This window comes from Tenrec ecaudatus, chromosome 1 (genome assembly GCF_050624435.1).
Source record: "Tenrec ecaudatus isolate mTenEca1 chromosome 1, mTenEca1.hap1, whole genome shotgun sequence".
Lineage (NCBI taxonomy): Eukaryota > Metazoa > Chordata > Mammalia > Afrosoricida > Tenrecidae > Tenrec > Tenrec ecaudatus.
Genome location: NC_134530.1, coordinates 125844030 through 125868098, shown reverse-complemented (window position 1 = coordinate 125868098; position 24069 = coordinate 125844030). Strand labels below are relative to the sequence as shown.

Genomic DNA, 24069 nt, shown 5'->3' with positions numbered 1-24069 from the left:
TTTTATCTTGCTGTAAATCTAGAGTCCAAAGTACCAGGAGAATTTTATATCAATTACAACTGATGAGCCTGCCTTCTGGTGTTCTATGAAAGCTAACTTGCTGTTTAACAGAAAGAGGCTGAGTCCAGAGCCCTGGGGTTTCCCACCAGAAACTCTCTTCTGGGTTGACATTCTGGGCTTACCAAACCAGCTTCCTGTAAGACCCTGGCCTCCACAGCAATGCCATCATTCTACTAAAAAATCGGAAGTTTTGCCACACGGCGGAACTTGTGATGAAATCAAGATACTAATTATAGCCAGAGGTCCCAATCTGTATCTGAAAATAGGCACGAGATTAATTCACCATGAGTAATGCTTAAGAACCTAGAGATTCCCCCATTATATAACTTCCTCCTAAATGCTGATAAAATTACCCAAGCTGCTTAAAACGTTCCCAGAAAATTTCCCTCTTTAAACTATGCTTTAAAATAAAAAAAACAAACCCTGCTTGCCTACCCTTCAATATCTGACACCACTTGGTTTCTGCAGCACCCCAGGGTCGTTTAAAAAGGAAGTGTCTGTCTACTAACCAAGAGGCAGCAGGTTGGAGTGCCTCCCGAAACCTCTCAGAAGAAACACCTGGTCACCTGCTTCTGAAAGATCATTGCCATTGTGAACCTCATCGGGCACACACCAACGCACCAGATGAGGGGCATCGTGAGTCAGAATCAACAGGATGGCAACTGGTTTAGGGTTTGTGTTTCGCTTCTTTCAAACATATCTTCCAGTTTCTAAGAATACTACAAATGACTCTAAAGAATTTATCTGATCCCAGGGACATGAGTTTGTTGAAATCTGCTGGGTGTTTTGTTAGCATTTTTTTCACCTGAACACATATTTTTTATTTTTACTTTTCTATTATTATTTTTAATCATCTTATTGGGCTTGTACAACTCTTATCACAATCCAATCAATCATACATCGTGTCAAGCACATTTGTATATTTGTTGCCATCTTTCTCAAAACATTTTCTTTCTACCTGAGCCCTTGGTATCAGCTCATTTTTCCCCCCTCCCTCATGAACCCTTGATAATTTGTCAATTATTTTTTCATGTCTTACACTTCCCTGTGTTTCCAGCTCTTCCCTGTATTTTCAGCTCTTATCTGTACCAGTGTACATCTTCTGGTCCAGCCAGATTTGTAAAGTAGAATTGGGATCATGATAGTGGGTGGCGGTGGGTCGGGGAAGTATTAGAGAACTAGAGGAAAGTTGTATGTTTCACTGGTGCTATACTGCACACCCTGGCTTGTCTCCTCCCCGCGACCCTTCTGTAAGGGATGTCCAGTTGCCTACAGATGGGCTTTGGGTCTCTACTCTGCGCTCCCTCTCATTCACAAGGATATGATTTTGTTCTTTTGAACACACAGTGTCATAAAGACAATCTATTAACAAAGAAAAGGGAAAAAAAAAAGAAAGAAAGAAAGAAAGAAAGAAAGAAAGAAAAGAAAATGATTAGGGCAAAGAATGTACAGATGTGCTTTATACAATTGATGTATGTATATGTATGGACTGTGATAAGAGTTGTATGAGCCCCTAATTGTTTAAAAAAAAAAAAAAGACAATCTATTAGCAAGTCTGGAGAGCCCTTTCCTGTCATTAATACCGCTTCAAGGGTACTGTCACCAGGAGGCATTTGATCTAGTTCAGAAAGAGGCAAAGTGCACATGTTGTTTTGCGCTTTTCTTGTGTGTGTTTACGCCGTCCTCCCTTCATCCCAGGCTGTGGCATTCGGTCCTTTCTCCCTGCAGCACGGCCTGCATGGCCCTCTCCAAGCGAGCTGCAGCCCTTCATTGTTCAGGAGCTCTCAGAGCTTTAATCCCTTTTGACATTTCCTGACTGCCTTTAAAAAAAAAAAGAAAAATCTTCTGACAGTAGAGTTCCTAAAATGGCAGGTGTGGCACTCATTATGGAAAGCACTCTCCTTCTCTGCTTAGAAACACCAGCAAGGCGCGGCGCTGTCTCCAGAGGAACTAGGAAGCGCCGGCCAGCTGCGGTGGCTGGCTCCGGTCTGAGGTAGCGGCACAGCTCACGGGAGGAGGAGAGGGTGACACAACAGCAAAGTCCTTGAACCAACCACAACTACTGTAAAACAAAGCTAATTATTTTACATCATTTAAGTGCATTCTGAGGAAATGTTTAGCTTTTTTCCTCCCTTTAAGAACGTTTGAGAGAAAGTAAAACAGGACTTTTACAAACTGTTTTGTCCAACACAGATGTTCCTCCTTCTGCAATCTCTCACCCACTCGGAACAGTCTGAAGCGCAGCACATTAAAGGGCACATCTGTTACTTCTCATTAGTTCCCCAGGTAACAATAAATCACACACCTTAGCTGACCATTGAAAAGATTGCTTTATTCCATGAAAATATTTTCAACCAAGAACACTATCTTAAACAAAGCATTTAACATTAAGAAATCAACATGTGCACACAAAGAGTAAAAATTACTGGAAAATTAAAGACCTCTTGGGACAATTCACATGTTCAAAATTTAAGAATGATTTAAACTGTGCAAGTACAAATGTCTCTCCTAGTGTAATAATCCATATACAGGTTACACGAGTCCACGGGAAGAACTTGCCTCCTACGGAAGCAAATCCTGCTTTTACAAAAACAAACAGTCGCTTGAAAAGAACAGTTAGTCCTTATAAGAAAGCCTTAAACTTTGCCCTCCGTGGCGGCTAGCCAAAAAATACAAGCACGTCAGGCTTTGTACAGAAGACAAACACAGCCAGATCACATTTCCTCCTTATCGCTAACCTTTAAAACAAAAATAGCACTAGATTTTAAAACTACTTCACGTAGTCTGTCAGTACTGAATAATGTCACATTATATAAATAACCCTGTAACGAGATTCAAAATCTAAAACTTTATCATTTACTAGCCTCAAAGATAATACACTCTATATCAGCTGTGTAACAGTGGCATACTTGATCTTACAAAGGCTTTATTAACGTTCACACAATTGTCATTCAGCTTTAGTATAACTGGTAGTAAGATTCAAATAACACTGGGGAAAAATTATTAAAGCAGTCACACAGCTTCTAAAATATTGCTTAAAATACAAGAATACACAGACCAGTTCACATTCTCTTTCTTCCCTCAAAACAGTAAAGAACCAAATTAATGAAGTTTCAGTGGTACAAATACCCCTCCCCTACCCAAGCCCCGCCCATTTCTCTATTACAACATTACTAAGAAATTAGTTAGGATCCAAGTCAGCAACAGAACCACAAATGCAAAGCAGGACAACATGAGCAACAGGGGCCACTAACAACAATTATATTTACAGGTATAAACAAAGAAATGTTCATTTTACAATTAAAAGTGCACAAAGATCCTTACAAAGTTTCACTAATTTTTATATCAAGTTTAAAACAAAAGTATCACTTCGAAACAGATGATCATTGTTAAGAATCAAATGAGGACTTCATAACCCTTAATTAAAAGACAGAGGGGAGGATCCATAGAACTTCGCTAGGAACACTGAGGAAAGGACAAGGGACTCGGCGATGCCTTGAGCTGGATGCACAAAGTTGAAGATGCACCATGGGACATGGTAGAGCTCTTAAAGCCACCTACCGAGGTTTCGGCAGCCGCAGCAGAGCTGCAGTGTTGAAGGAGGTTGCGCTGCACTGACACATAAAGCCCTTTGTGGGATACTGTCGCGGTAGTGTTGGCAATCAACAGATTTAGGCACTCGAGTTTAAGGCAGCATTTGAATGGAAGCAGCTGACTTTTGAAAACAGTCCTTTGTCTTGAGGTGGCGAGCATCTTCCGTGTCTGTTATGCCAGGACTTGAGTGCTGACTAGAAATGCTTCCCAGACTGAGGTGCTGAAGACAGATATGGGACGTTGCACAGAGTTCTTTCCACTGGGCTGTAGGCTAGAGCAGAGATGTTTCCTTTTTCTCAGCACAAACACTTCAGGTGCATTGGCTACTTCTTTTCATAATGCCAAAACTGGAATGTTGTGCAGTGGGACGTTATAGCAGCATACACAAATACTAGGATGGGCGCATTAGTGCTGAGATGCTTGGACAAAGTGGTTTGCACTACCGATGTAGAACAAAACAGAGGCACTGACAACAACAGGGGATTATACAGACATGCCTGAAGAATCTAGCCCGATCACTCTCGACATGCAACAGGATGTTACGCGAGCACGGAGATGGCGCAGGCAGACACTGACAGATGGCAAGGATTCTAGAAGACAACGGATCTAAAAGCCAATTAAGAGAGAGCTGGGATGGAGACAGTCCTGTTGGGACAGCCAAATGTGAGACAAAGTTAATGACGGCTCTGAGCTCTTGCTGATTTGAAACATCAGTAAAATACGTGGAAGAAAAGGTCAGCCACACTTTTTGCCCCCTCTCCTTCATAAGGAGAACTAGGAATTTAAGGGTTGGGATTATAAAACACAATGTATGGAAATGCTAATGAAGTTAGTAAAAAATAATCATGTCTGCATGCACTCATGCAACTTGCTTCTCTCTCTTTGAGCCTGAAAATTCTAAGACCCTCCCCCCAAAAGCAGCTGCATGTAACCTCCTTCAACATCTTGCCCATTTCCTCAGAAACCCTCTTCAGGAACCTGCAGTCCAGGAGGAAAAAGAAAAGAACAATTACTGAAGACCTTTGGTAAGACCAAAAGGGTGTTCAGTTCAAAAGTGGCCGCCCTAAATGTCTCTACATTTTATTGCCAGCTACTGAACACCCCAAAAATCAGGAGCACGTGCCAAGTTAAGGGGAGGCCTCTTTGCTCCTCCCTCACCTTGTTTCCCCATCAACCGACCTAGGATGTGATCATACAAGTCAAGTTGCACAGGCCTGGTGAGAAAACGGTGGGATTGACTGTATGCCTGTTTACAACCAATGCTTGTTGAAATTCATTGGGGGAAAAGTAATCTAGCAAAATAAAAATGATTCAGCTACAATGAGGAAATGCCCTAAAAGGTGATACAGGTATCTTCACCAGATCAGCCAGTTTTAAAAATAAAAACCTTTCCTTTTACAAGTGTTTGCCAGTACTTCGTCTCCAATCAAGATGTCCTGAGTTCATTTAGAATGCATTTTCCAATATGTCACCACTAAACCCTACATCACCACTGAAGTGGTATTTCCCAAAAGGACTTTTCAAAATGAAAAGTACAAACCTATGATTAATTAAGAAGGGAGCGTGCACATTATTAGAAACATATTAGACCAGGCTGGTCTATTTTGAAGGTCTCTTTATTACCCTACTACTTAAATAGATTATGTCCTAGGGCCATGTTTTCTTCCTTTAGGAAATCAGAGTTAGAAGTAGAAGGCAAAAGAAAATCATCACAATACACTATTTTACCCATTAATCGACTATTCTTCTTCTTGAAAAATATAGCTAAAATTCCCAACTCCTAGAAGAGACCACTCCTTTGGGAATCAGTTTTCTGTAGCATTCAGAGCGTAACTTACTTAAGTCAATTCACTACAGTCACTGTATAATCTGAAGCGGATGGAGTCCTATCCAATAACTCAAATTCTATGATCTATAAGCCAGCAAAACACAAATCCTTCACACAGACTGAAGCAGGACATAGAGCAAGGGCACCAAGTAAGCTTCACACCAACACCACTCAAACGGTGAAACATCATGAGAACCTCTTCTTGTCACATCTCTAAGATCAAGCCTACACTCTGCTCACATAGTGAACAAGTCTTGGGTGCCCTTTAAGTTTTCTCTTCTCCAACCTGATGAGTGCGCTTTCATTTTATCTTATTGTTCTTATGTCAAGCACAGCACAGTTAGTTTAGATATAAGTTACTGCACCTTTACTGTTTTTCTCTAGAGTCACGTCTATGTATGACGTGGGAACATAGCCTTCTTCACCGTTCTGTCTTCGAGCTCTGGTCCATCCGTCACCTTTGTCCTCCTCAATAATGTATAGAACTTCACCTTCTTTCATGGCCAGAGTACCTTCATTGTGTCCTAGGTGAGAGTTTTCATAGTTCAAGCATACTTTATGCCCAGTTACAATTTTTAATAAAAGTTGACAAATACAAAACATTATTAAACATTAACTGGAATCAAGAAACCCAGTAACTCTTGCTTATAACATTTCTAAGATGTTTCACAGCCTACCCTTCACATACATGCTGGCTCATATGAGCTGCACAATAACCCGTTGAGATTGGCATCAACAGAACCCTCATGAACAGATGAAGTGATGAGCTACCAAAACCCAACTCCCTGCCATAATTCGATGCCAACGCATAGCGAACCTGTGTGACAGAGTAGAACTGCCCCTGTGAGTTTTCAATACTCTAACTCTTTACTGGAGTAGAAAGCCCTGACTCTCTCCCAAGAATAGCTGGTGGTTTCAAACCGCTCAACCACGACACCAGTCATAGTGACATTATATGTGTTATGCAACAAGAATTCTAAATCTTATTTCATTATTCCAATTCTAGTAGCAAGTCAGTGAGAGGATGAGAAGAAAGAGGCAAATACTATGGTTTGAGAAGAGAGCAGAGAGAGAAATTCAAGTTCATCTCTGGTGGTGGCAGGAGCAGAATGGTCACATCCTTTGAAAGCACCACCAGCCTCCGAGCCTCCTTTCCCATCCCCAACCACACCCATGCTGCTTATCAAGAGTCATTTTCTACAGGGAATCTGCACTGGCAAATGCTAAAGTCCTTCCCCACTCACTAAATAACCCTGTAGCAAGATCTTATGCAATATCTCATATCAGATGTGAAGTAATTAAAGCCTAGTCAATTTAAAATCCAATGTAGTAGGTAGGTGGGGAAGGGCCTTAGAGCATATACCATTTCGCAACAACGTATCTGTGGAGGTGTCCCTCTGCTCCTGTGTTTTAGGGATTTTTCACCGGTTACTGAAAACCTGCAGCAGACAGCCACCAGTCCTTACTTTCCTCCCAGACGAAAGAATGGCAGAGCTGGAACACCTACACATCATCTCCCCACCTTACGTGCAAGGCAGCCTAAAGTCAGAAAAAGACGGCGGCATATGGCTACGCCATCTAACCTTATACCCTGCCTTTTACACTCACACTCACCTTAACCTCACTGCCAGTAAGCAGCGAGGGAAGGCATGAAGTGATAGCTACCAGCCTTCTACTTCCTGAGCTGTGTTGTGTTCCACCTGCTCTGTCTTCATTGAATACATGCAGCCATTAGTTAAGATCTCTAGGGGGAACTCTGTATCAACCAGAGTTGATCAGCAAACATTAGGAGGCCAATACTGACCTACATTAGGATGCTGATAACATAATTTTCTTTCAACACTATGTACAAAATCAAAAGAAGATTCTCTATAAATATGTAAGTTGAAACAAAAGTACTTACACAAACCGAAATTTTAATTTTTTGACAATGTCTAAGGGTAAGTCAAAAAGTATTGCTAAAAAAAAAACCAATGAAACCGCTAGTAAACAAAAATATCAAAATGAGAAGCTACTGTTTCTCAACATATTCTCCACCTAGAGATTTCTGAAACCAATGCTTCCATCTCTCTGGATTTACACGGCCCCCTCCGCCCCTGGCCAACACACAAATTCAGCAGACATGGCTTCCCTCAGGGACTCAAATTATGTTCATTTTAAATGATCTTCAAATTTTGACAACAAAGACATTTGAAAGGGTAAGTTCAGTGTCATAGTAAGGATAAGGTAAGGTTTCCTAATGAAATTCTCCTAAGAGAGCCTTCGCTACCTTTGAACAATGCGCAGGTGCATTGTCATGATAGAAAAAACTCTTCAGTGCAAACTTCCTGGCCTTTTCTCATCAATACAGTTTTCCATTTTCTTAGAACATGTTCAAAACAATCTATCCAGGTTAACCCTTGGCAATTCAAACACCTGGTCGCCAGAGACTTCTGAACGGCCTTTGCCCTGACCTTAACTGATCCAGCAGGTCCTATTCGAAGTTGCGGTTTCAATTAGATTTGTTTTTAAAGGCACCTCAATGAAACCAAGACAAGTGTATTAGGGACAGGCCTTGTCTGCAGTCATCTACTTGTCACACAAACAGGCTTCAACAAGCTTTGTTTGAATACACCCATGCACTTATGAACTGGAATACCAGTAGCAACACTGTCTAACTTACCTTCATGTTATTTGTCGAGGGATACTAAACAGATACACATTTAGACTTGAAGAAATTCATTTTTATAGAGTATAATATATGAAGAAAATCATACCATCGAAAGGGTAGATAGCTTTGCAGTGTCCAATAGCAGGCAAAGGCTCATCATCTTCAAATTCATCATCAAACTCATTGGGGTGACCGTGCTGTTGCGGTGGCCCACGCACTTCCTGGTTGGCATCATCGGTGTAACTTCCCTCAGGGCTACAAAGCATCAAAGTGTCTCTGATCAAGTCACTCACAAGGAAACTCCTCCCATTAACCACAAGTTGATCACTTCAGGATCAAATCAAGGAATCAAAAACAGTTCAAAATTCAAGCCTTATTTTCTTAAACGTTGAGTATATAAATTGCTTCTAATATGGGATGTTTCTTTGCTGTATTTTCTGGGGGGGGGGGGGAAGGAATCAAAAGCTTGCAGTGATTTATACACATACTGTAAATACATCTTACAATCACCTCTCAGAGACAAAATGGAAAAATGTGGTAGGCACAACTTGCATCTCATCACTCAGGACTTGTCTCTCCTCCCCCTTCTTGTGTCCAAAGAACCCAGAGATTCCTTGGGGAAAGATTCAGAGCCAAGTACAGCTCACAGGCTTCAGGTGGAGGTGTTTCCATCCTGGATCCAGAGGGCCATTTAAACACAGCACGTATATGGCTGACATAATTCATAAGTAGGCCTGTAATCCGACCAGATACAGAGATACACAGGGACTTCAGCTCGCTGAAAAGCTCACTGTCTCTTCTACTGGAGGAATCTTAGCCTAGGGCTTCGGAAGACTACATATTCAACTGCATAATGAAGTCACCAGAGTAGAGCAAAACAAAACACCCTGTAGACACCATCTGAGCTTATAGGACAAGCTCACTCTGAAATTAGCCAATAAAGTCCCAACCAAGGCAGACAGTAAATTTCTAGTTAAATCATGTTAACAGGAAAATCAGTAATTCAAAAAAGGTAAGTAATCAGAAGGCATCTATGATAGTTAGGTTTATTGTACCAAACTGGCTATTAGGAACATGTGGGGTTAATCAAGTTGCAGTCTGATTGTTGGGCAAAGAGATAAATGGCTCTGAAAGGCCCACCCATACTCTCTTGCCCTCTGGTGATCAGACTAGCATGCAACTGCTTTAGCTAGTTCTCTGCCACAACTTGTGAGCTACACTAATTGTGGGCCAAGCCAAACCGTGGATCATGTTGCTAGAGCTTAAGGCTCCTTTGAGACCCATTGAGCTTCAGATTGGTGGATCCTGTCACCTTATATTGCTTGAGTTCGATATCCCATTCTGGCCTGCTTCGCTAAACTCCCGAGCTCCTGACTGATGCTGACCCCTCCTGCTGCTTGCTGCCTGTGGGCACACTCTGCCTGCCCTGCCCCAGGGAGGACTCTGCTGTCATTTCCCTGATTTTGGACCAGGCAGCCCACATGAGTGTATTAAACTTTCAGACAAGTGAGATGAACTGAGCCCTCTGTACTGCTCTGTGGACTACTGAGCTATTATGTTCCTTCTTGCTGTACAGCCCTATCCATATACGTATTCCTAAGTGTTCCGGTTTTGTTTCTCTAGAGAACCCTGCCTAACCAGCATCTCAATTTTGTTGACTGTTTTTACTCAAAGAGAAATTAGGTTCATAATTTAAAGAGAGTGATGAAAATCGAAGGCATCTGTGAGCAACAAATAGACATTAATTGCAAACATTAGTCTCCATGACCCTGTGCCCAGCTACCACGACCAACTGCTCTGAAAGAGATCACGTTAGAAGGCCCTGGATAGAGTGGGAGGAAAATGTGAAAGAAATCTCAGAATCCTAAGCAACCAGCATCACTGCGAAGACTGGTGGAACACCTCCCCTACCACCTCAAGACTGTCAGGCCTTAGAGTCACCTTCAGGTCTGAAAATGAACATACACCCATGGCTCAATTTTCAGCCAAACAACATACAGATAGATCTGTATGGGAAATAATAACTCTAGTGAATGTCACATATTTTAAAGTAATCATTTTCTATGAGTGGACAGCATTTGCCTAAGGCCCAAGTTCAAGGGAAGGTATGAAAAAACGGCAAATGGAAACAGGAAACACAAGAACAAGTGAGATACCATTGTGGGATTGCAATCAATAATATGGAACAAAGTATGCACGAATTATTGAATAGAAAATATCTGTTCTGAAAGCCTTTACCAAATTTACAAAATGTTAAAATAAATAAAAGCAGTGACAAGATTTTAATCATGAAAGAAAAAAAAAACACCTACAAAATTAGGTTTAACAGTACTTTCAGCAAGGCTAAAAGCCATATGCTTAGACAGTGCATGCCAGGGAGACTAGATCCTTTTACTCTAGAGTTTACCTAATAGCAAAGATAAGTGGATGGAGGGTACATCTTGATATACCACAAATAAATACGATTACAAAAAGTGTTAACAGGGAGAAGAGGAACCACCATTGCTAAGCCCATTTTCCTGCCAGGTGCTATATTACTATGAGCTTTATGCACATGAGTTCATTTATTACTAACAGCCTCAATGATGGTATTTTAATCGACCTCTTAGGAAAATAAAAGACTGAGAACATTAGCATGATCTCGGATTTCAACTCATGGCATCCCTTGTGTACAACATGCTAATAATAAGAAAAAGCATAAGGGAAGAAAGGGCATATTTGAGAACTCTGTATTTTCCTTGCAAATTTTCTATTAATCTAAAGTTGTTCTACAATCATAAAATGGGATGGAATTTAGCTCCATCACTGAGCACTCTCATACTCCTACCTGTGGCTATTGTGAAGAAACAGAAAAGTATGTAGGTTTAGAAGCCAGATTATTAAAGGCTAAACTTATTAAGGATGAAAGAAAAGGGGACTACATGAAGTTTAGAACAAAGGGGTGGGAAAAGTTTGGAGGAAAAGGAGAAATACGAGTAACATGCAAAAAATAAAAAATTGACCTTTCTCGTCCCTGTGTGACAAGATGATTTATGTCACTGCTGTGTCTTCTGTCTCCTCTCCCACCTGTTTTGCCTTCAACTTCAGAGAGCCAAGCCTTAGGGGGGAAAATAACAGAGTTCAATATTTTTGAAAGCTCGTACATTTAAAATGTGCTTTGATATTTTACAATTATGTATTTCTTGGAGATCAGGGAACGGATTTATTGAATATGGTCAATGATCAACATTACAGCTGGCAAAAACAAGTATGTGTTTAACTGTTATATAAAGGTTTAAATTTAAACCAGAAAACACTTCAGTGAATATTTAATTCCAAAAATTATATATCATAATTATGCCTTACTTTTAGACCATAAGCCCTATAATTAATTAATCTTTGAAAGTAATTGTAGCAAAAACCAATTTATCATAGCAAAGCTAATGAAAACAAGCAATTGCTGAATAGAAAATCTACCTCATTCTTGTGGATTTCCATACGCAGACGGTCAATATTATTCATAGTCTCTGCTAATTTGGGCTGCAAACTCCCAGGATCTCCCATTTGTGGATTTTTCTCATACACATCCTTCATTTTGTTGAGTGCATCTCTGAAAGAAACCATAGAATTGAACACACACATCATATGCTTCCAGATGAAAGAAGTTTTATTTGATTTTAAGGACTCATACACAAGAAGCCAAGTCTAATATATAGCCTTAACTCTTTTGAGTTTAGTCAAGCATTACTTGCTTAATGACAAGCTGCATAATAAAGTAGTTAATAATTTAGGAAGACAGTCATTTGGAAGATTTGAAACATTATCCCACTTAAACAAAATAGTAAAATACCACTTCTCATTTCTTGCTTCCTAAATAACACACAGCCACCTCCATCTAATAGATCGATTCAATCAAGGGCTAGAATATTCCTGAATATTCTCATTCAGCATGTTCCAAATCACACATTACATTCCCATCCAGCCACACTATCCCACCCCATTCTGTATCTCAGTTCATAGCACCCTCCTTCCTCCTCCTCCTCCTTTTTGCTAGAAATAGCAATGTACTCTTTGACTTGCCCTTCTTCCTCCAAATGCAATCACATTTGCAGTTCCTCTTAACCACCTCCTCTTCTCTAATCACAGTAGGTGATGCTCAGCTCTCCTTAACTCTAGGCTCTTGACTCCAGCATTCTCTGATGGTCTTTCTCCCTGGACTCCAGAGTCCAGTCTCCTTCCTTTTTCACCTGTTTGCTCAAAATTTCTTTCAGTGGCGCAACCTCTCCACTTTAAATGTCCAGCCTTTAAATTAATGTTGCGTGAAGTGACAAAGGTCTCATTTCATCTCATCCTACATTGCTCTTTGAAATGACCTATCATTTTATTATCACTTCTCTTTTGATATTTCTTACATATATTATCCTCCAGCTCTCTTCCTTTCATAAAGTTCTTGATTCACAATACCAAAACTCAACTGAGCCTTCTTTCCATATAGATTTTTAACAATCAAATAAGTATAACCATGATCTTAATCCCAAATTAATTTTTTCTACAAACTTTTTGTTGTTGTTACTCCTCTATTTTTTCTCTTAACAAACATCAATCAGGTAAAAAAACCTGACCCACTAAGTCTTTGGAATTATTTTATTTATTCCTCTTTTTATTTCCATGCCCTAGTTTTCATTGCTTTAACCAGGATTATAAAATCCCCTGATGGCTCTTACCTCTAATCCAGTGGTTCTCAACTGGTGGGTCATGACTCCTTTGGGGGGAGGGGGGTGTTCAAAAGGCATCAAAAGACCTTTTACAGGGGTCTCTTGATTCATAACAGTAGCAAACTTATAGTTATGAAGCAGCAATGAAAATAATGTTATGGTTGGGGGGTCACCACATGAGGAACTGTATTAAAGGGTCAGGGCATTAGAAAGGTTGAAAACCCGCTGCCCAAGAGTGTGGCTATAATAGGAATCAACTCAATGGCAACAGGTTTGCTTTTTGGGGTTTATAGTTCCGCTACAATCTGTTACATATAGTAAACACCAAGTATCAGATTCTGTTAAAAATTTTCAAGGACTATATGTTGCTCTAGTAAGAAATATTTTGCTTTAAAAAGTGTTTGTGCTACTATTGTACTATTTATGATCAACTATCAATACCAACGTTGGGATAATTCATGTTAAAATTTTAAGCCTCGATTTTATCTTCTATGTGAATGTACACAGTCAAGACCTCTTTAACAGGTCTTCTGCATCCAATTTTAAAACTTTCAATTTGCTCTTTACTTTAATTCAAAATGTAGACCTAAAAAGAACTTGCTGCGAAAAATGAAAAAAACCTACATCCACGTGTGAACAAATATGAAGCAAAGACTAATAAAGCACTGGTTGTCAACATGTTTTCCTACAAATAAAATAATTATAGATTCAAGTTGCTGTTAAACTCATTTAATATACCTAACTCAAAGAACAGTGGTCAAAGTGTAAGAGATGGTTAATGTCAGTTGGTTGGACAATTCTTGATAACAATCATCAAGGTACTCTGAAAATTTATAGGAGGCATAAGTATATAATATGAGCATCCAAGAAAAATCTGTAACAAAAATTCCCTAACAGGCCATTTTATAGTTGGTGACCCGAAAACCCTAACATGTTCAAAGTTTAGGAGTACATAATCCCTTCAAAGATACTTAAACACAATGTATAGTTTTTGAACTTTATGAACATCACATTTAAAAACACATCATCAAACGAGACCCTGAGAAGAGAATAGCATGCTCGAGAGAAATGTACTTTTGGTCTGATTCTTTGTGCAGCTCTCTGTTCAGTTCATCAATGCGCTGCTGCAGTTTTTTGCGTCTCTGCTCTGGTGGCAGGTGACTGAAATCCTCCAGTGCTGGGCCCTGTGAAAAGAGGGGTAAAGCATCATGAAAGACATTTTATTTTAAAAATACTAATTAAATAAATCAAATTAGCCCCAAACAACCTGCTTAAAAGCAAAAGCAATATGCTATATAGGTATGTGTACATGAATACTAATTCAAATAACTATGTGGAGGAAAAAGCTCAAACTCAGTTATTTAATAAAGCAATGAAATGGAAAAGATAATCACCAGATACAGAATCTGCATTACATCATTTTCAAGTCTTGGCAGTTAAATAAATACAATATGCGTCTTTATTCAGCAGCAACAACAACAATGTGAAAACATGTAACATTTCTCATCCACACAAAGTACTGCTTCATCTAAAACCTATTACCACATTCCCCAGTCAAACTCATTGCTGATAGTCAGCACATTACAAATGTTCAAACTGAAAAGATCAGTTTATAGAACTCAGCTAAGTAAGCAACTTACCTCTTAAAAACCAAAAAAGAAAAAAGCAACCCTCCCTGCCATCAAGTGGATCCTGACTCGCATCGACCCTGAGAGACGGGCAGCGCTGCCCCTGTGTAACTCTACTGGAGGAGCCAGTCTCGTCCTTCTCTCACGGCTGGCTGCTGCTTCCAAGTGCTGACCTGGTGGTTAGTATCTCAACATGCAGCCACGATGCCAAAGGCTCCCTTCCTCAAAAGGGGAATCTCATTAATAAACATACCTGGATACTAAATACAATCTTTGAATGACTGGATTTGTTAAACCATTACTCAGAGCCAAAACACATCTGACCATTAAAAAGAAAATGTTGAACTACACGCTGAGTCAAATTTAAGTATATATTATATTCCAACATGGAGTCTATTTTCAACTCCAGTTGTTTCTAAAAGAAAGATATAAACTTTCCTTTTATGCTTTAAACCACTGGCCTGTCAACCCACCCATTGGTCTGTGTACTGGGTGCTAACAAAGCTCTCATGGCTCCCTCAAAAAAACATATGATTTGATATGGAATTCTGGATTAATTTGTCTTTTTAATCGGCTAGATTAGCTATGCTATTAGATTACTCAGCAGAATCAGTGTTAGCAACTATTGATGTCATTTAATATAAACTCTTATTTATGTAAGTTTTTGTATACTTCAAAAGTTGCTGGTATCTATCATTCCTTATTTTTGTTCTCCAAATGGTGATTTTTAAGAAAATACAATTGCATTTATTTTAAATGCTGCTAAAATGATCCCCAAAACAAATATACATGGGCATTCTCTTCTTTGGGCCATTTCTGCCTGTGACATAATAAAATGACTGGAGCTTTACTGCACCATCTCTAAGAAAGCTTCACTTACTTAATAATTAACCAAAAAAAAAAAAAAAGGAGAAAGAAAACTCACATTTAGGATGAGCCATAATGGAATGTAACATTTAATTAATAATAGAACTCCTGGAATCTGTCCCCAGTGGGGTGCACAAGATGCACATTCAATACGCCTAACTAAAAAAAGTAGGGCATTCTGTGTAAGAGGCTTTTGTTTTTCCATCTTCTACTCTACCAAGAGCAAGAATCAGTCAATCAGCCAAATCTGACCTAAATCAATGGACAGAACTTGCAGTGTGAGGCATCCTTAAACGCAGTAACAAATTTTCAACATAAATTGTCAGATTTAATCTAATTTTGGATACAGATTTTTAAAAGAATTTTAATATGTGCCAAAGATAAAACTTTCTCATTTATATATCTTTAAATTTTTGAAGTCATTTAATGAAAAACATTTCAGTAATTTTCCAGACCTATTATAGTAAATTGTCCAGTGTTCTATTAATCCCTAATCAAACTTTGTTGTCAAATTTATTAGTAAAACACCTTAGCATGTGTACTTCTAATATCTCATTTTAACATAACTTAATCTTTTATACAATATGAAAACTAGACTCATTCTATCTCTTTTGGATGTAAACAAGCCCTCTGAGACACTTAGCAACTTCTACTACAAGGGAATTCAAAGGTCCAACGGTAGCAGCAAGAAAAAGAATGGTCTATTTTCCACCAAAACAGAGAGAGAAACTACACAGGCACCAATAATTTCTGGTTCCATTAATTTGCTTGAAATGAAAGTGCAAAGGGATATTCCACACACACACACACACACACACACACGAACACACAATTTTAGATTACTTGTGCTTCTCTTTCAACAATGAAAAACAAAAAGTACAGCACTGAACACCACAATGAAACTGATAGGAAAACTATGTTTCTTATTTTTGGAAAATCTAATGATTCTTGTGATAAACTAAAAATCAAATTTATATGCTCTTCTTGAAAGGAACCAACAATAATTTTTGTTACATTTCTCTTTTGTATCAGACTTGAACTTCTGTTCATCATGTAACTTTAAAATTAATATTCAACAATAATTTTGTCCTCTTCTCTTACATGACAAGGATGTCTCCCAGTAACATGTAAGAACTTAACAGGCTGGCTACAATTAACTGTACAAAGAAATTCAGAGGTAGGTACTGGCATATGCCAGAACACTGGATACAGAATCAAAAGAAAAATCACACAGGTGAAAACGTGTTGATGAACTTTACAGCTTGTTTTAAACAAAACAATGTTTTGAGAGTATTTAATGTTGGCACAATATACAGATCCGCACATGAGGCTTACCATCTTCACCGACCACTGAATAGTTCAATGGAAAACAGAAAGAAATGGTAAATTATTCACATGAAATCATAATATAGAAGATGCAATAACCTATACTTTTTCACAATAGTATAATAAATTAAGTACATTTCACAATCCAAATAATTATGTCAGAAAAGCAACTTGAAGCACATTTTGGAAAATTAAATCAATTGCAAAAAAATAAAAAGCATACACTGATGATAATGGGCAGATATTTTCTAAGTTTACGACACTGGAACTCAAAAGTAAATGGTAATTATTCTGTCAATAAGGCATACTTTTTAAAGAAAATCTTCATACAAATAGATTTTATTTATATAGCTCTTCATATTCTCAAAATACAAGTATTTGAAAAGCAGAACATTCAAGAATGAATAGTTGTCATTTTAAAAAGATTTCTATGAAGATATTGAGAGGTAACCACCATCTAAATTTTTATAGTTCAAACTAGTTTTTAATTTAAATGTGTTAGATGAAGGAAACAATTATACTTTCATTAGCTTAAGGTGTTTTATACTCTGACACATTAAAAGCATATTATCATCAAAATCATTTAAAATGAGTTACCTAGATATTCATGTTTCCCCATAAATATTTCCTAAAGATAGTTTTTAATTTGGCTTTAAAAATAGTTTATATTCTTCAGTCTTTGTTTTTAAATCCATGTATTCAAAATGCAACACTAAATATAAATGTTAACTTATAGAAAACTAAGATGTATTCTTTCTGAAACTATGAAATGGTACATAGTCGGGACAGGTCAGCCAGAGTGTTCTCACATACAGAATACCCTGCATGTGTCGCTAACGCACTGTGACCGTCGGTTGGTGAGGAGGATTCTGAAATTGGCACTGCGTCTGGTCTGCAGCTATCCCAACGTCAGACACACAGACTCACAAATACAGACACAGACATGGGCAGACATCACACTCACACACTCTCCTGCCCAGAATATACCATGCAGCTTTCTCCAGAAAGTTAACCTGCACAGAACTCACAGTCCTTACATGTTTGGTTTTTAACCGTTTTCTAAATCATGATGCTTTTAGGGGGTCGGGAGATGTCAGGCAGAATTTTACAAAACAATATACATTTTAATAAATATCTGACAAAAATATCTACCCCTTATCTATGATTAATTGGCCATATGTGTTAATGGTTATGATGATAAGCAAAGATGGCATGTTATCCATTATCTTTCCAAATTAAGCTTAACATTCTTTAGACTGTCAGTAGTTTTAAGAAACAAAAAGCACAACCTGTTTAACTATGATAAAACATCTGGTAAGGAAATAAGGCAGCTTAAACACCAAAATTCATGTCTTCATTAAATGTTATCAAAATAAAATCATGTATGGACAAGAAATATATAATATGAATTTGGTATTTTATATGATCATTTTCATCTTTGAAATTTCACATGATGTACATGTTTAATTTCTATGCCAATATCTTTTACAGAAAACCTTACCATAGCTATAGTTCAAACATAAAGTGTTTGTTTTCAGTTACATAATCTTACTATTTATTAGAAAATAAATGTATACTCATTAATTTTAGATTCTGGGGTATAAAAATGATATTCTTTGTAAAAACATTACATTTTTTCTTTTGAAAAGAAATACATGTTCACTATAAAAATGCCTTACTCTCAATTACCTAGAAATTTTCATACACTCACTATACTTAAAAAAATAAACAATGGAGCTAAAAAGATGATCAGTCAAGCTATTAAAGTTATTAGCTGTTACTTCATTTGAAGACAGACCACAACCCTGAGAACTAAGCTCTGGAAAGAAAGATGAGAAGAACTCTGGGAGGCTATGAACCTGCGAATAATCTAGGCATAAAGCTTAGCTGTGTTACTTAAAAATCTATTGCTTTTAAAAAATGGAGTGAAATGCAAATGAACTAGTTATAGAGTAAAAGTTATTAGTCATCCCTCAGGAAAGTTCCACTTTCAAACCGAAAATATTAACATTCCTCAACTGATTACTGTTAATGGGAACCATATATACTAGTTTTTCCTTAAAAAACAAAACAACAACGAAACGGCATTTTAGAAATGACCTCAAACAAAAACACAGGCATTTAGGAAACATAATGTCAAATAAGAAAATTGCTTAAAATGAGAATTTCTGGATTGAGTGGTACAACTTAGCTTTAAGAAGAATGAAGATTTATTTACTGGATTGGGAAATATATTTAAAGCCACAAAAATAGGCTTATTAAGCATACCTGTTTCTTTTTTTGGTCTACACTAAAAATTTTTTTAAGTGGAAAGAAAACATCTTTATGGGTTAATTTTAAAATGATATCTAGTAAACTATCAAGTAGCAAACAAAACAAATTTCTCAACTCCAAGACAGCATTCCATGCTGGCTCCATGTCCCTGTCTCATCTCCTAGCTCATTTATCTGTCATATCTTCTATCTCGCAGATCACTTTATTCTCCAGAACAAAAACCAACAATTGGGAACATTTTGAGATTTTACAAATAACTAAACCACAAAAACCATTGAGTTAATTCTGAATCATAGTGACCCAAATCTTGTTCAGAGCAGACAGGCTCACCTTTCTCCCACAATGCAGCTAATAGGTTTGAACTGCTGACCTAGAGCTTAGCGGCCCAATGCTTAACATGCAGCACTACCGGGGCTCCTCATAAAACCCATGTATTCTTAATTAATCTTAAAGCAATATATAAAAATAAAAATAATGACCAAGCAAATAGTTTTAAGCTCTGCAGTTTTATCATATCCCTATGACTGTTCTATGTACAATTCTATAACCGAGCCCAGCAGATTAAAAAACTACTACAAAAGTAGTCACCAGGTAATTTCTCATCATTCATGTAAAGTAGCACACAGAAGCAACATGAGAATTAATTCTACCCTCATAATTGAAGCATCAAAAATTCCAAATATGATTTCTTAAGGTCTTTCAAACAAAAGTGTTAAGGGCTTTAAAAAGTGATTAAAGGCATTTGGCAGCGCTGGTAGGTACTACAGGCTTATCCAGACTTTTCAAAATGCCATCAATTACCTCTGATGTCATCCACATATAGAATTAGGTAAGGTAGACATACAGAAGTTTGTGTCAATAAAGGACAAAAGGAAGTCCACATAAGGACTTACCACAGTGGGACATTTCTGCTGCACTAGTATTGTCAGAGAAGTTGGTCATTGCTTTCATGGGAACATAAACTTATAACAAAGCCACCTGTTCTGAATTACTATCACCTTGCTCTACTCATGGCCTAGAGGGGAACTCAAGGAAAGGAATCTGAAAATAGAAAGTGAATCAGAACTGCAGGCAGGAAAGAAGGGGGAGGGAGGCTAGGGAGGCAGGAGAGAACCCAAGCACAGGGTAGATTTTTGTTAATAATGGTACTTTCTATAACATTGATAGATTCTGATCATAACTATGGGCCATCACTTTTGTTTTTCCTATGTCCACACAAATGCCCAAACAAATCTTATACTTGTATCTAAATTAAGAGCTGTGCACATCTTAAACACGCTCTTAAAGTCAAACATAAACTAGAGACATAAGCCTCATTAACATAATGAATTATACTAATTTATTTATCAGTAATTTGAAGAAACAGTCTAATATTTGCTTTCTACTATTCTAAACATTTTCATTTGCTGAGTTCTTTAATGAGCCAAATGCTAAAGGATGGCCAACTTTACAAAACAAAATAAAGGAAAAAACTATTAAACAAACATTTGCTTTTTTTAATTCAAAAGCAAATTTCATAGAAACTTTATCATTTGTATCTAATATTTTTATAGGTTTTACAACTTACAAAACACTTTCTAAAATATAATATTAAATTGATTCACAAACAATCTTGGTATTTCAAATTCCTATCTTTAATTTCGTATTAATGATTAGAAATTGTGTTTAAAAGTAGGGCAATCAAAATTGAGCTAAATATTTGATAGTATCAATAAAATATTTCAAAAATTGGCAGAAGTCAGCACTTGTGACAAATTATTACCCAGTGACAAATTACTGAAAGTCTTAAAAAATGTAAATACGTTACAAGACAATGGTTGGACATATGATTTCACATAAACAAACCAAAAAAAAGCTAAAATATGAATTGTACCCAGCACCCTCTTTATAATACCATTCTTTTATGGTTGAATATTTCAAATGCTATAAAGAGGAGTTGTTTTTAACTTGAGGGCAGCTATACTTAATTCTGGGGTGTTTTTAACTACGTATTTAAAGGAGAGCCTTATAATGAGGGTGGAGAGTATTGAAAGCCACACTACACACACAATAGGCCATCATGCATTTTAACCCATTATTAAACTTACCCCTCTTTTGAGACTTCTGAAAGAAGGAATTCTGGGCTTCCCTGTTTTTATTTCATTCATACAATAATGCACGGGCTCAATGGAGAATGTGAGAAACTGGGACCCATTAGGAGTACTGGATGTGAATAAACTAGTAGGGGTTAAGGGTGGGGACTGTGGCTAATATGGAAATAAAGAAAGGAATCAATAAGCCAAATGTGCATAGCTTTTTCCTAAATGAAAATTCTATTTTTGGCAACATACTTTTCACAAAATATATCTCAAAATTTTCTGTTAAAATGTCATAAATTAACATCAGCTTTCCCCAAAACTGTCATTTTAAAAACTCACACTTACTTTTAAACACATACCATATCACTCGATCATTTCTTACAAATTGAGATTAAAAATAAGAACACACATTATAATGTTAGAGAGCGCAATATGACCTAGATTAAATTTTTTCTTCCAATTCCTAAAATATTAGTATCATCCTGAATTCCTAGTTGGTTATATTTAACATGAATATGAAATAAAGGCAGCACCCAAAGCAAATATTATCTAAATAGACAATATTACATATAAATACAACTATAATGAAATTATCACATACACCTGAGACTTTTTCATGAAATTGCAGTTTTCCTCTCAAACTGTATCTATCCCATCCTTGTTTCACCTCATTTTCTGTTTTTTGTTTCTGCATTCCTTAGATTTCCAAGCTCTCCTCGCTACTCTGAAGTGATTAAAAAGGTCTCATCGCTCGGCTTCTCAACTGGGCATTATTAAAAACACGAATAAAACTAGAATTAATTATAATTGTGCATTTAAAGATACTTAGAGGTATATCATAATTTGGATTTAATTTTCATTTTATCTATATCCTTATCAAGACCATAAAAAAGAATTAAAATAATCAGATATATTTTGTAATTCATAATTACAGAAAAGCAGGTTAAAAATACATGCCTATTTCCCTTGCTATTATAATCACTAACTTTTCAAGAAAGATAAAGCACTCTTCTATTCCATCTGAGCTAGGTCTCTCTCTTTAAATAAACAACCTATCAAGAATAAAAATGAAACAGCCCGTTAAAATTTGGATTCTACAAAAAATGAAATTCTTAGTCCTTAAGAGTTTTTCTAAAACTTCAACTAAGCAAGAATCTTAAACTCTGACCATTAAAAATTTATATGGATGATGCAAATAATTCTTTATGATCTAGAAGACCTACTGTGGCAGTTATCATGCAGTGAGCCATTTACTGCTGCCCACTCATTCAAATTGAAAATTGCAATTTAGTGGTCTTTTAGATATGTCATAAAATTTACTTAGAAATCTTTATTTAAGTTTGAAATTAAATGAAATTTCAAAAGCATATCATTTATCATTTAAGTAGATGTTCCAAATGACAATATTCTAACTTGCTTTAATGGTGGCCAAATGTTATAAATAGAAAAATTTTAAATTCTTAAGCATAAATTCTTTCCTAATAAGTGAGAAGTTAACTGAATCATTCAAGTTGAAAATGTATCTTCTATTAATAGTAAACCATTATCAATTCTATACCTACATTGATTTGACTGACATATTTTAAAAGCTAATTAGCTTATTAGAATTTTATGACTTTTACCTTTGGCTTCTTTCCAAAGAGCCACAACTTGCCCTTGGCCTTTCCTACTGTAGTTTTGGCATCCATCTTCCCACTTTCCTGTTTGGATGTACTGATGGTCCCATCAGAAATGGTTCTATAAATATGCTGACTGTAATCCTCAAATGGAAAATCTCCTGGAGGCTCAAATCCAGACTTGAAGGAATCTACCACCATCTGAGAGTCCTACACACACAGGAAATAAGAGTTTTTAAAACTACGTACTCAATGCCATACTAGCTTATCAAACTTTCATCAATACCAGAAAAAAGAAAACATCTGAAATAAAACCATAAATGAAAAAAAGAAAAACATCTGATGAACTATTTCTACAATCATTCAAAGTTTAATGTGGATGGTTTCTTCTGTGAATTTATAATAAACCCCAAATAGTTTAATTTCTGAAAGCGCTACTATCTTAGAAGCAACTGATCAATTTATTAATCTATAATCACAAAATGTTTTCACTTAGTTTATGTAAAACCCACTGAAACTCATCTACGGACTGCTTGGTCAACCAGAAAGGTCTAAATGGCAGGAAGCACATAGGAAGCTGGGGCTCCCAAATGGCAAGTCTCAGAAGTCTCAAAGGACATGACTCTGCCTGAGGGGATGGCCTTTGTCTGGAACACAGGGAAAGTATGGAACTGCCAGAGTTCACAGAGGAGCAAAAGGAAGGTCTCACTCCTCCATCAGCAGGGCGAAAAGCAAACTCAATCAAGGAGTCAATTCCGACTCATAGAGACCCTACATAAACTATAAAAAAGAGACACTATGGAATGCTAACAGAGCCAACTGGGAAACTTCTCACTAACACTGCTGAAAGTAAAATACACAAATGTGAAGATAATATAAAGTTTAATAGTGTTACTGAAATTTAATTATAAATGCTATATACATTTCCACGTGCATGGTTTACTGATACTGAAAACTCTCCCCAAACATAATGCATTATTTCCATAAACCACACTCCACTCTCTCTCCTTTGTTCCCTTTTCTGTTAAAAGTAGAGTCGGTCATTTAGTCAAAAGTCATCCTTAATTCACATCATGCGTTTTCACTAAGCTCTAGGGAAAGAGAATGAGGAGGAGGAGGAGGAGGAAAGAGGAAGAAGGGTCTGATTATATCATCGTGCATATAACTTTGAATCCAGCAATATGCAAATATAAATGCGCCACAGAACGCTCAATTTTCAAAAGTCTTTTCTTAGCTCTAATTTGAGTTAGAATTACATTATCTGTCACCAGAAGAGCCTCACCAATATAAGATCAACTTGATAGGCTTGCTGTGAAGATTAAAAGACGGTGAACAGCAGGCATTCCACACACACTGGTTCCCTCTGGCTGCCCCCTCCCCCTCACATCTCCAGTATTTGTAGCCTACTTTCAGGTCACTCACTCTACATGTTCTGAGAAATGATCTGTTAAAGG

The 24069-nt window shown here is 37.1% G+C and overlaps 1 protein-coding gene across 2 annotated transcripts in view; it reads right to left on the bottom strand.

The window, feature by feature from the left end:
• Positions 1 to 2377: 2377 nt before the first annotated feature.
• The window catches only part of FNBP1L (formin binding protein 1 like), a 104144-nt gene continuing 82452 nt past the window's right edge, over positions 2378 to 24069 (bottom strand). Inside the window, exons 9-15 of one of the 2 annotated variants that reach the window (XM_075558525.1) lie at positions 22622 to 22825; positions 13901 to 14010; positions 11589 to 11721; positions 11135 to 11229; positions 8239 to 8387; positions 5848 to 6006; positions 2378 to 4632 (exon numbers count right to left, since the gene is read on the bottom strand). In XM_075558525.1, the coding sequence (XP_075414640.1) occupies positions 4625 to 4632; positions 5848 to 6006; positions 8239 to 8387; positions 11135 to 11229; positions 11589 to 11721; positions 13901 to 14010; positions 22622 to 22825 (858 nt within the window). In that variant the 3' untranslated portion in view covers positions 2378 to 4624. The other variant, XM_075558517.1, reaches the window with a different exon arrangement.